Source organism: Parus major, chromosome 2, assembly GCF_001522545.3.
Source record: "Parus major isolate Abel chromosome 2, Parus_major1.1, whole genome shotgun sequence".
In the NCBI taxonomy this organism is placed as follows: Eukaryota; Metazoa; Chordata; class Aves; order Passeriformes; family Paridae; genus Parus; species Parus major.
In genome coordinates this window covers 113,100,428-113,114,566 of record NC_031769.1, presented here as the reverse complement: position 1 = coordinate 113,114,566, position 14,139 = coordinate 113,100,428, and the positions used below count along the sequence as shown (strand labels likewise).

General features: G+C 39.2%; 1 protein-coding gene across 1 annotated transcript; it reads left to right on the top strand.

Moving 5' to 3' along the window:
- The first annotated feature begins 4,057 nt into the window (after positions 1-4,057).
- LOC107214541 (epidermal retinol dehydrogenase 2-like) lies at positions 4,058-13,619 on the top strand. The gene is made up of 7 exons (XM_015650036.2): positions 4,058-4,132; positions 4,822-5,275; positions 8,552-8,683; positions 10,139-10,238; positions 11,644-11,788; positions 12,782-12,904; positions 13,411-13,619. The coding sequence occupies exons 2-7, from the start codon at positions 4,949-4,951 to the stop codon at positions 13,502-13,504; spliced, it is 921 nt and encodes a 306-aa protein (XP_015505522.1). The 5' UTR covers positions 4,058-4,132; positions 4,822-4,948; the 3' UTR covers positions 13,505-13,619.
- Positions 13,620-14,139: the final 520 nt, after the last annotated feature.

Here is a 14,139-nt window from a genome sequence, read left to right as displayed (position 1 = left end):
CTCTATGGATCAGAAGCATGTTTTGACACAGGAAACAACTGGAGCTTTTCCTGCCATTAAAATTATTAAAACTGGAGAGTTAAGGTTGTCGTAGGCACTGTGCAATAAGGGATTCCTGCTTGTCATCTTGTATTCAGTACTGGATTACTCTTAAAAGTCAATCACATTACTTAGTTCACTATCACAGGCCGACATTATATGCTTCTTTCTGCGTCCTTATAAACAGACATTTTATTTTTATGCTATCAATTCACTAACTTCAACAAATACTAGTGACCTAGAGAAAGGCTCTTTTCCTCACTAGTCTTTGCCAGAGCTAAACAGCTCACCTTTTGAGCAATTATGTATGTTCAGGAGTTTTTTGTTCCTCCAAACTTATGAATGCATATTTCCACATGATTTAAACACTCTGCAAAAATTACTTTTGTCAGAAAATGTTAAAATATAATTTGTCTGTACTTACCGAAGAATTTGTTTGTCACATCTGTTTGCAACACGTGAATGGTTTATATTAAGTTTTAAAATTACAAACCTAAGTAATTCAGCTGCCCAGTAAGATAATTATTTATCAAGCATTTTAATAAAGCAATCCTATTCTACTAAATCCATTTTTTTCTTTTTTGCAGTGGAGTTTTAAGTTTTACATTATGATAATACAGGAATGACTTATTAATATATTGGTAAATACTCAATAACCATTTATTAAAAGCTGTGGGATAATAATAAATACCAGTAATTAATAACATATATTTAAAGCACCTATTGCAGCTCAACAGCAAAGATACCTTTCAATACCATTCATCTCAGCACCTTGCAAGTAAACATCTTCTCATTTTCAATAACAAAATGTATTGGTCAATATATAATCCACCAGAAATATTCAACAGGTCCAGCTGGCTTGAGGACAAGAGTAATTCTCTAACCCTAATCTTTACCAACAATCAAAAGGACAATAAAATTAATTATACTTACAATTACCATGCATGGCTGTTAGCAGTTGTGACAATTTCGTGTATCAAACATGCATATACTGAGATACTGTCAACTTTATCACATTTAAAATTGCAAGTATGCCAGAGGATACACACCATGAGGAAACCTCAGCCAAATCCCTCACTGCATGGGTAGATTTTAGCATGTGTGTTTGACTGATTCTTATGCACATAAAAAAAGGATAGTGAATTATTTTAACATACCTGCGTGGTAGACTTGGTAGACTTGATGGCCTTAATTTGACATGCCTCTGTGATGGTTTTGGCTAGAGCAGTTTTCTTCACAGTGGCTGATTTGGGGCTCAGTTTTGGAGTTTTGTGCTGAACACAGGGTTGATAATGTAGAGATGCTTTTGTCGTTGCTGAGCAGGACTCACACAGAGCCAAGGCCTTCTCTGCTTCTCCTGCTGCCACAAGTGCATGGGAAGCTGTGAGGAGACACAGCCAGGACAGGTGACTCCAACTGACCAAGGAGATATTCCAGACCATGTGGCATCATATCCAGTACACAATGTGTGGGGAAGAAGGAGGAAGGGAGCCTTAGGAGTGATGGCATTTGTTTTCCTGAGTAACCATTACATGTGATGAGGCCTTGCTCTCCTGGAGATGGCTGAACACCTTCCTGCCCATGGGAAGCAGTGAATTAATTCCTTCTTTTGCTTTGTTGGTGTGCACAGCTTTTGCTTTCCAAATTAAACTGTCTTTATCTCACGAGTTTTCTAGTTTTTGCCCTCCCAGTTCTCTCCCTGATCCCACTGATGGGGAGAGAGCGAATGGCTGCATGGGGCTTGGTTGAGGTCTGGAGTTAAACCTTAACAGCCTCTCACGATGTCTCCTAATTTCTCATAAAATGGAGTATATACAAAGTGTACAGAAGTGAATAAACATGCTGGTGAGCTGCCATTTTTAGGCATTCTTGGCTGTGTGGTAACCCCTGCTTTGATATTGTTAGTGATGTACTTTTAGATTGATCTATTTGTGCATCTTCCCTGTTTCCTATGTTTAACAGATTTTTTAACGATTAAAACAAATGCCAGACATGTGAAGGTTTGTTACTGGAAAGTCAATAATAAAAATATCACTCACAGAACTGTTACCGTGGCTTCTCTAGCTGTAGCAGTTCTTTTGATTTTATTTCTTTTCAGCGCAGTCACATGTGGACAGTTTCATTGCTGTGCTCTTATTATCATTTAGGAAAAGGAGCTTCTGGTACAAATTCAAAGTTAATTGCAGAGAAAGGTAAGTTTGGGGATAGAGACCAGTTACAGTACATACATTAGTCAGGAGAATAAGTTTCTATTTGACAACAAAATCCAAAGTTTTAAAACACTGGGACAAAACTGAGACAAAAAGCCATACAAATACTTAATTTCAAAATGCTAAACAGTTGTCTAAAGGAATCATCAAATCTAGCTGGCAGTGAGTGGAATGCAAGCTATCCTAAATCACTCTGTTCCCCAAGACCCTTGTCACTTACCACATCCACTCTTTACCTCAAGATAGCAATGAGGTGTAACATTCCACTACCACAAAGAAGCATCTAATTTAATAGATATAAATATTATCTAATTTAATTAATATAAATTATTAATCATTGTTGTCATTTTCATCACTTATAGAATGGTAGCTGGCTGCTTCTTAAGTCAGTTCAGCATAAGAACAAGGAAGTCATGTGTTTTCATACTTGCATAAACACGTGCTTTGGAAACAGGCTCCACCTGTAAACTTACAGCTTACAAAGTTCTGGTTGCAACACCATTCCTCACCAATGTTGTCCACCTTAAACGTCATCATAATAAACAAACATCTTCCCTGGTTTGTTTCACAACCAGGAATTCATTTCTGAATCATTTCAGCTTCCCCTCACCATAATCTGCTGCTTTTGCTGTCTAATTACTGATTGCAGCATGGGACACTTGGAGTTAGGTTACCCACCTATTTTGCATTTCTTGGCATCTTGTTTGGAGCCACAGCTCACTGAGGCTTTGAGATCTGCCTTCATCCTCAGTAGGGGTATTTCAGCTTCCCCTTTGCTGGCACCAAAATAGAATATTCAACAGTTAACTGTGCATGGAAACATACCTCTCCCATACAAATCTTTACACTGACAGTATACAGTTTTCCACCGTATTTCTTGCTGAAAATTACATCAAATTTTGTGAGCTATCATTTTATCTCAGCTCAACAGAAAAACATCTTATGAACCCCATAAACTGTAGTCTGGATGGTATATATAATACAAATGTGTATATCAGAGCACACTGTGAATTTATTCCACTTTTTTTTCCTTTTATGACTTGCCAATAAACAAGACCTCTAACATAATTCATTTGAAATGCAAAGTACACCAAATAAGTAGCATTCTCTTCATTGCCTTTTTACATAAACAGTGTGTGGAAGACTTCATGGTGATGAAGATGAGCTGGTGTCACAGGAGAAGCACATTCTTACGGACCTAAGTATGTGTGTGGCTTTTTATTCAAAAATATTTATGTTACAGTGGTGTGGGGCTGTACTTTTAGAGTTGGATAACGCATGTATGGGAAACTGAGGACTCACAAAAGTAATTTTAAAGGTGTGAAATGATAATCAGGGGATTCACTGATTTAGGGGGCACGCTTACAATCATCATCTACCTTTTTGCTCCCGGCCCGGCAAGCTGGACAACGGTAATTTACTATATGAATTAGGAAGTGTTTAACTTTGTAGCTCCAGCGAAGTAGCAGCAGAGGGAGGAGAGAGCACTTGCTGTCCGAGCCCTGAGCCGGCTGGGATGGAGCGGCCAGGCGGGACGGAGCCGGCGGTGCTACCCCGCTGGCCGGGCCGGCCGGGCACGGGAGGGCCCCCGACGTGGCAGCAGCAGGAGCAGCAGCAGGAGCAGGAGCAGGAGCAGCGGGATGTCCCGGCGTGGCAGAGGGAGCTGCCGCCCTACAGGTGCCCTCGGGAAGCCAGCCAGGCTTGGCACCCTGTGCCGCAGCGCCGTCTCGCAGCCGCCCAGCCGGGAAGCGCCGCCTGCCCGGGCCCGCACCCCGCACCGCCCCGGGCCGCCCCCGCACGGAGCCGAGCCCCGGGGCGGGCCGGGCAGGGCCGGGCCAGCCTGGGCCAGGCGGGCAGGCGTGCGGGACACTCGGGAGCCGGCGGTGAGTGCGGGGGGACAGGGTGCAGGGAGAGCGAAGATGTGACTGCTGGGGCCAAGGGGCCGCAGCCGCGGGGGGACGGGACGGGACGGGACCGGGACGGGACGGGACGGGACTGGGACCGTCCAGTCCGATCCGATCCGCCGGGACAGCGCGGGAGCTTCTCCTGAGCCTTCTCCTGTCCTGTCCCAAACACTATAAAGGGAGTGTTGCTGCCTAATGCAGAATGAAAACCAAGGCTCGTAAGTTTTCACAGGCTTTTCCCTGTGGCTGGTCAGTTGCTGGCGAATGGGAATGCGCTCTGGAAAATACACACGGTGTGGGAGCGTTCCCATTGCCCGGCTGCCCAAACAGGTCGCGTTGCCTGCTAAAGAGGACACCTTCCTTCCTAAGGTTAATACCGCACCAGTGTGTTCAGTACTTTTTTTGTTCAGCTAGCATCAGCTGGCTGTGAAAACAAAGTGCTCTACCTGCCTAAAATGTATGTTACTAAAATGTTTTTAAAAACATTTGGATGAAGATTCCATTTGAGATGGAAGCTGAGGAACTCGGGATGAAACAGGTCCGTAGGATCTAGAGGAAGACATTTGCTTTAATCCCACTAGTAAGGCAGCTTCCACAAAACAAATCTTTAATAATTAATTTAATAATTTAATAAATAACTAATAATTTAATATTTTGTACCTGCACAGAACACTGCAAAAGAACTTGCTGTTTGAAGGTCAACCTCTCCTTTTCTTCAGTCAGTATCCCACTACTGTAACGTGTTGTGTTTCTGGGTTTGCACAACAGAAGAGTGGTGCTTGGACCCAAGAAACCATGTTCAGCTTCAGATGCATCCGGAAGTTACTACAGTATGTGAAATTTTATTTTTTTTTACTTATGGAGAACATGTTCTCTATATTTTCTCTACGCAAAAAATGTTTTGCTGGTGAAATAGTACTTATTACTGGCTCTGCAAATGGAATTGGAAAGCAGGTTGCCTTAAAATTGGCTCCCTTGGGAGTAACCTTGGTTCTTTGGGACATCAATGATGAAGGCAACAAAGAAACAAGCAGATTAGCCCAACAAAATGGAGCCAACAGGGTGTTCACCTACCACTGTGACTGCAGCAGTAGGGAAGATATCTATAAACAAGCAGACAAGGTAAGATGTGTATTTTTGCTTCTTTTTGATAGAATATCCTATTGAATTTATTAGTTTTTTAGAAATTGTACTATTTCATGGAGGGAAGTAATCATGTAGAACAATGTCTTTCTCCTTTTGAATAGTTTCTAGGTGGAATTTAAACTATGGTTGCAACAAAGTAACTGGTTTTAATCAGATCTGTTGAGATTTATCCATTTCTACTCTTCATTGTGAGACGGGAGTGTTTGGATTAAGAGTATGGTAAAACATGCAGCAGAGATTATCTCCATATATTAACCTATTTAGGCTTTAAAATTTCTTTAAAATATCAATAAATTATTTAAAAATAAAAGAACAATCAGTGGATAGTGTAAAAGGAGGATTCTTTCCTTTGCCTATTTGTTTAGGAAACTGTAGCTCTCTAAGGGTGATGCAGGATGTAATGTTTTCAGACGTGTCATTAGGATGTGGCTGATCTCCAGTCAAACTGATGATTCAGCTTCAGTTCCTTTTTTTGATCAATACAGGTGGAAAATAAGGTAAAGAAGAGCTCCATTTTCAATGGAATTCTTCTGCTGTGCTGACTCACTTTGTAAACCATTACATTATTATTATTATTGTTGTTGTTCAGAAATTGGATACTAAATTAACATAATTAATTTTTACTTTTCCTTAAACTGTCTGAAAATGCTCCCCAGTTGAACTTCACTTATAATCCAGTTATCCACTGCAACTTCATCCAATTGTAAGCTTCTGTTAAATTCTCAGATTCTCAATGTATGTGCTTATATACATGACTCTCACGTCACATCTTTGACATTCTGTGTCTGAAGGCATAATCAGAGAAATTAGCTAAATTATTTTATGACATGAGTGTTTCAGAATAGACTTGAAATATGACATTGATCTTCAATGGGTTCTCGGTGGAAAGGTGGGGACATGGGTGGGTTTGCCTCTTTGTTTTGTGGTTCTTGTTTTTTATTTTAACCAAATCAGATTAAGTCTTTCTGAGCAAGGGTATGAAAGTTTGAAACGCCTTTTTTCCTCAAGAAATGTTCTTGAGGAAAAGTACTTCTAAAAGGTAAGTTGGATTCAGTGTCTGTAAGTATTTGGAGCTGCAATTCTCATGCTTGCAAATCAGCAAGGGTTTCTTCTACCCATACTTGCAAGTAGTACATGGGCCACAGCTCAATCACATTGTAGAGAAAAAAAAAAAGAACATTTTGAAATTATTTGTTTGCTCTTATTTCAGCAGAGTCTCAAAAGGTTTGTTTTGTGCCCCCAGTAATTTTTGATCTCCAAACACATTAACCAAATCAGCCACAGGAATTCAGCCTGTGGAATTTGCTGTGCACAAATCTGCAAACACTATTCTGAAGTGCACAAGCTGACCTGCCAACAGCACCTTAAAGAGCAGTTGAAAATTTTAAAATTGCTGTTAAGGTGTCAAATTAATATTAACAACATATTCACAGATATTTGCATGTATTGTTCGGTCCTGACAGAGACAGAAATTTTCTTAGATGAAGAGTTTTTCAACTCTGGGCCTCCTCTACTCTTAGAAATACCTGCAAATTTCTGATTGGCAATATGAAAAGTCTTGAGGCTGGACACAGAAGAGAAAACAATTGCAAGAAAATTAAATTAAATTGTTTTATTCGGTATACTTGCTGCCAAAAAAGCATAAGTATTTTCCCATAATGTAAGTTTTGTTTTTAGGAAACAAAAGAGTCCATTGAAGTCTCTAAAGAAGAGGTTTTTAGAGCAAACTGGTAAAATGAACAACAACTAATTTTCAGGTACAAGCAGTGTCCACCTGGGAATTCTGAAGGACATGGATCTGCTGGGCTAGAAATGCAGAATGTGTGTTTTGCTAGAACAGATGATCAAGGAACAAACCATAGTAAATATGCCAGTCTTAAAGAGCACTTGAGAGGACACAAACACACTATGAACCTGTCTTACAGAAAACTAGTATAAATTATATTCACAGAAGAATTAGCAAACACCTAAAAAATACATAATGTAGAATAATCAGCTTGACTTTTTTCTAAATAGAAGCCAAGCTTCACACATATTTTGTAGTAGTGAATAAACAGGACAACTGATGCCATGGAAAATAAAATGCTGCTGTTGGTGAAGATAAGGTGTCATGTTAAGAAGAGGATCATCATATGGACTGACACAGCAGTTAAAAGAGTAGGGAGAGAAAGTACAGATGTGTTCCTCAAAGGAAGAATTGAGCATTCCTGCCATAGTGAACAGTGTCTAGATTTGCATTCATTTATGCAGGTGGAAAGCTGCAAGTATCTGAGCCCTGCTTGTCAATGAGAAGGCCTAAGCCTCACACAGCTGGAGAACTATCAAACAAATCTTCACTGAATGCTAAGGTTCCCTGAGAGAGCCAAAGAAAGGTCAGATATTGAGGCACCAGATCCGATCACCTGTTTCCAAATTGCCAGACAGCAGCACATGTGGGATTTTAATGTTTTTGTAGTCATAATATAATTTTTGAGACCCCAGATAATCATCCACCTTTAGCAGAGAAATCTGTGAGACTGATTCTTTATACTATAAGTAAATCTTGGCCATCTGCTTTGATATAAATCAAATCATGGCACAAAATCTTTTGAAAACAAAACCAAATGGAGCTAATGATGATTTTATCCATCTATTTTATGGTAGATGCTATTGTGCTCAGAGGATTTGTATCCCCCATTTATCAGAGCTGAATTCTTTCCAGTTCAGTAGAAGTTGTATGGAAAGAGGGTTGAGCAGGCTTAGCAGAGGAATGCAGGTTCTCACAATACCAAAAATCGGGGACTAGAAATGTTCTGATTGTAGTTAAAGTGTGCTCATGGTGCACACTAAAGCTGCATAACGTTTACCTTTAGTTTTTTGTGGAAGTCTAAAGTATTCTGGAGTTAAGGGAGCAATTACAAAAACTTGGGGAAGAGGGAAGGGGGGAGAATCACTGGGATATATTAAAGACGATGATATAGATATTTTATACCCCTCAAAAGATTGTAAATTGCAGCATGTGAAAAGTTGAGTATGTGGGAGACCTTAGAGGCCAGTTCCTTTTTTCATTGCTTTCCACCATGAGACAAGGGCTGGGTGGCTTAGATGGACCTTTGATCTGATGCAATACAACAGTTCTTGCATACTTACGTTTTCATAAATATTGATTATTGCAAATATTATTAAACATTTTCATAAATGAAGCACAAGAGGCAAGGATACCTTCTAAAGCTTTCAGTTTCTCTTTTTTTTTTTTTTTTCCCATTAATTCAGGTTAGAAAAGAAGTTGGGGATGTTACTATTCTAATCAACAATGTTGGCATAATGATCGGGAAAAAGTTCTGTGAGCTTACAGATGAAGAATTTGAAAAGACACTCAGAATCAACTTCTTTTCTCAAGTCTGGGTAAAGTTTTTGTGGGTTTTTTTACTCCTGAGTGACCAAAAGGTACAGAAAAGTATTTAGGTGTGAAAACCACAATGGTGGCATTTACCTTAAAAACTCAGCTTGGAATAGGGATGTGAAGGACCTTGATTGGGAGAAATATATGTTTTCATTATCATCCTGTGATTGGAGACAGTCTCCCCAGTATGTCTCAATAGTGTTAACATGAACCTGCCTGGGCACTCTGGTAAATCGAAGTTTGTGCAGCTGTATCAGGAAATCTGCCCTACCTGTAACAGCTGTGGTTGAAGGGAGTGCTGACATGATGGCATGTGACTTCCCTGCTCCTGATGTTTCCTGGCATCTGAAGCCTTTGCCTGAGAGACCTGAAGCATTCAGGAAGACACAGCCATGGTTAACTGGAAGACTTTGAAGTGTTACATTTAGAGTTGGACTCAATGATTTTAAAGGTCTCTTCCAGCCTAAATGATTGCTTGATTTTATGCTGCACATGTTGGTCTTCAGTGCTTTCATTCCTGGTCACCATCTGATTGAAGTACATAGAAAACTAATCTAGCTAGTAAGAATTTATTTTGGTTTTTTTCTACCTCTGAAGGAATTTGCAGTTATTTGAGGTCTCAGTAGATTTAGGAGGGGTTATTTTTGTGAGAAAGTGTTACTATTGTCCCCTCTTTGCACTTATTGTTAATATGCCTGAGTGAACAGCCTGCATCGGGGAAAAATAGAGCACTGCAACTCCTTTGTTAAAAGGCAGCTCTCAATGGAAAATCACTGAAGAATAGAAGTTCTCCTAGTATTCCCTAGCCACACTACATCATTCTTACACATACTTGAGGAAAACAGACTGGGAGAGGTGTTCCCCCTGACAGGTCTGAGGAAACCCAGGGCAGGAGGATAGTGATGCACTCACATCTGGAGTGTAATAGGATTCCTCAGCTATTGAGAAAAAAAAATTGTTACTGTTCTTGTCCCTTTTTCTTATCTCCCCCTTTGTAAAACACTAACATTCTTCCCAGTTAGTATAACCCACAGTGGGGTCCTGGAGTGCTGGAATTGTCAGGCAGTTTGGCTTGTAACAAAAAGAGCCCACAGACAGCTGAGCTCCCTTAATGTGTTGACTTCTAGCTCCCTCTTGTGTCCCAAACCTTTAGCAACAGACAAATCGTGAGGAACCAGGAAAGAAAAGAAAATACAAACTTTGCTGTTTTTAATAACATGGTTTTAATGCTGTTAGATCTTCAGACAAAGGATTCTGTCTGAATGATCCTTCTTCATTCAAGGAAATATTGTCTCTCATTTAAAAATTGTGACAGAGATTAAATGTCATTTGGGCTTCTTGTATGTTGAAGAACCATAAAGCAAGTCAGGTTGTATTGCCAAATTTTGGAATGAAACAATTTTGTTATGCCTATTTATAAAGGGGATTTTAAAATAAATATATTTATATATTTTTAGACTTGCAAGGCCTTTCTTCCAGCCATGGTGGCCTGTAACCGTGGACACCTGGTTAGCACATCCAGTGCAGCTGGATTAATGGGATTCTACAGGTTGTCAGGTAATTATTGTCAACTGCCATTACAAATCAGGTCTACACACTATCCACTTTTCTTTGACACCTCAAAAATGCTTGGTTTCAGCAGCCTGTACTGACAAGAACCCAAAGGTGACGGTGTACCGGAGGGTGACAGTGTCGCGTGCCTGAGGGGCACAGCGAGCTCCCTGCAGATTTTACTGTCTGGTTACAGACTCTCTTTTCTCCACATCAGAAGGACAATTCAGCTCCTACACGTGCAGTGGGAGGGAGCCCTGCATACAGGTTGTCAAATGCTTTCTCATGACAGCTTTTTCTGCTTCCTGAGACACACAAGGGTTATATCTGGAGCCACACATTCAGTTGGAATATGGTTTTTCAAGTGCAGAAGGCATTTTGGCAGAATTTTTAATAAAATTGAATGAAGTGTGGTTTAAGCTATTTAAAGCTCAGTATTCTCAGCTGTTTCCCTCAGAAGAGCAATCTGCTAGTCTAGCCTATTTCATCAGTCTGGGTCTGCTGCCCTGTCTCTCCTCAAGCCTCTCTTACATGTTGATGGTATCTCTGAGGTCACCTATGAGAACTTGAACTTCAGTGTAATAAGGATCTCCTGTTTCTTCTGCTGATGGATGGTGTTACTGTAGTGTTTATTTGACACCTGTTACCTGGGGGTTACCTTGATATATTATCAATATTTGGTATTGATAATATAAGTCACATTCAGCTTTCATTATATACTGTAAGGCTTATGGGAGTGGGCCTTCCCATCCATGCTTTATAACCTCTTACACCCTAGATATATATTTTTAGGCTGCGTGGTTCCATCATTCACTAAGAGTGAACTCCTGAAGAGTAGCAAGCTACTTCTGATGCCTATTGTCTTTGGAGTGTTTTAGCAAAATTTGGTTTCATTGTATCTAACAACTATTTTCACACACATTGGAAAAAGTTTTAGGAAATTACATGTAAGGCACTGTATTAAATTAGTTTCTAACAACTGGAAAACTGTAGAATAATTTGTATGGGAATAATCTCTGAAGGTCCCTTGCTCCATATCCCCAGATTAAAACAGGCCCAGTTTTGATTATCTCCAAGGATGGTGTTCCATACATTCATCAGACAATAACTGTATCTGGAAATGTACAGAAAATGCTGAATAAGCTCATTTGCCTATATAGTGCACAGAAAAAAATAACCTCCTCTGAAAAGGATTCATTTTCTCCTTAGGCAACTGTGCATCATTCATGGGAAGAGCCATTAATCTCCAAAGTTAGGATCACCAATATGCTTTAAATACTAATTACAAGACTGCCAATGATAGAACTAAATAATATTGTGGCTTAAATTGTATTACAAAGAATTCAGTTCTGTACATAGATTTTATTGTGCTTTTAAAATTTTGGATATTTTTTTTTTCTCCACTTTCTAGATTATTGTGCAAGTAAAAGTGCAGTCATTGGAATGATGGAAGCCATAAATTCAGAACTGTATCATGGAGGAAAATGTGGCATTAAAACCACAATCATTTGTCCTTATTTTATTAGTACTAAGTTAAGCAAAGGCTTCAAAAGCGCGTAAGTAAAGCTTAGATTTGTACAATTCCATATATAAAAAATAATTGCCACTCACCTGGTATATAATATTCAGTTTTTTGTTGATTGATTTGATTTTCAATTCAGTGTTTTTACCCTATTGGCACAGAGAACAGTCTTTTGACATAAAGAAATCCAAGTCTTGCATACAGTCAATAACAAGAACTGTGTAATAACCTCACAGTCAAGGAACAGCTGGGGATACTCAGCAGTACTTAAGGGTTAAGGGAACCTTATTTGTCAGGAGAGTGCTGATGTTCTCCACCCCAAGTAATTTTGGCAGTGTAATTACAGTTATGGCTGTCAGGATACCCATGACCTGTGCCCCACTGTCTGTACTGTAATTAACTGTGCCCCACTGTCTGTACTGTAATTAACTGTGCCCCACTGTCTGTACTGGCAGGTGCTGTACCTCAGAGTGAGAACAGCTGTGGTGATGGGATCTGCTGGGTGGCCCTGTGGTTGCAGTGATGGGAGAGGCTGCAAGCACTGAATGAGCCATTGCAGGAGCGCAGTCCCAGTGATCTTGGGTTTTTCAGTGCTCTGCTCCTGCTTGCACCATTCATCACTGTGCAGCAGTGCATGTATGCAGAGCAGAGCCCCTCTCCTGGCTGGTGACAAACCTGGTCCTGGTCTATTTAGCTGTCACCTCAGCATTTACAGCAGAAAAGGACTGCTAGAGAGCAATGATGCATAGAACAGCACATAGTATGGCTAAGCTTGGAAGTTTCCAAAACTGCAATCAGTGTGGGCATCAATTTCATCATGGTCAGCTTACAAAAAAGTCATCCAATTCACAATTTATTTTTTCAATTTATTTTGATGATAGAAGGAACTAAAAGGTTTAGAGATTCCTCTTCAAGACTACTTGAAGGAAAGGGAGAAAATGCATAAATTTTCTCATTATGTATGTGTGTGTATTTATCTCAAAAGTAAAGTTTTATAATTCCATAACCCTTTTTTCTTATTTTATAGAAAACCCTGTTTGCTTCCTGTTTATGATCCAGAGTATGCAGCCAGCAGGATTGTGGATGCAATTAAAAAGGAAAAATTTTATCTGATCATGCCTCCAGCTGTATACTTACTTGGTCTCAGAATGTAAGCATGTGATTTGTCTTCTGGCATTACCTTCTTTCCTTTGCCATATGCCTGTAAAATCAGCAGGAAAGTTTAGTTGAAATAGTCCTTTAGTTAATATTCCTGCAGTCCATCCAGTTATATGTACCCAATTTTAAAGAAACAGGGGGTTTGATTTTTTTAATGATCTGGATGAAAAACTCCGGCCTCTTCTGTCTCTAAGAAATATTTTAAGATGCAGCTGGGTATAGAAAGTTCAAAAATTTTCCTGGGATGGTACACTGGGAGCAATGCCTGGTCTAGCACTGTCTGCTTCCAGTCCCTGCCACCACTGAAGACTGGGCTTTTACAAAACATCTTGGTCTGTCATTTGTTTTCCTGATTTATAGCACTGAAGTGCCAAATGTGTTACTGCCAGATATAAAAAGTATTGAGCACATATAATGTTTTTTTTCATATCTTTATTTATAGAGTACCTTTTTCTAAAAAACAAGAAAAATAGACTAATTCAATGTTTGTCTCATCAGTTTCATTCCTAGAAAAATAGTGTTATTCCTCGAGTCTTACATTAAGTTCCCTGAGAGCATGGAAGAAGCCTTCGGTCAGAAAAAAAAAGATTGAAGCAAAAAGTATTCTGAAGACCTCAAGTGCCATCTAATTGAACATTTTCAGTAAAAAATCATTTTAAATCATATTCATTCCTTGACAAATAAATTACTTCTTTTATGCTATTTTACATTGGTCAGCATGCCATTGAATTCTTCTGTCTTTTAAGTCTTTATTGACAATTTTCTGAGAAACTTTTGAAAAATAACTAAAATTTAATATTAATTAGATATTATGTTGAGTGACCAAGTAACAACTTTGCATGGATTGTACTGTTTTCAGACTGAAACTTCAGTGAGGTATCCTGTTAGTGTGGAACACAATTCTGTTGTAAAGCATGGGATAATGAAGACAGGAGGAATACCTCATGTATTTTTGGAAATTACAGTGAAATTCTCCTTGTATTAGAAGAGAAGTCACACACGTGTTCTTCAACTGTCTTCAAATGCAATTACAACCTAAATGTCCTAAAGAGCAAAAAAATGTTCCCAATAGCAGAAGTTTGAAGATTAATTACACAAAATATGTGCTGGCATTTAATTATAAAAATCAATCCCCATGTAAATTTTCAGAAAACACTAACATAAGATGTTCATAATCGGCTAAATTTAAAAACAAATAAATAAACTACACAGAAGAATAGTGAATCT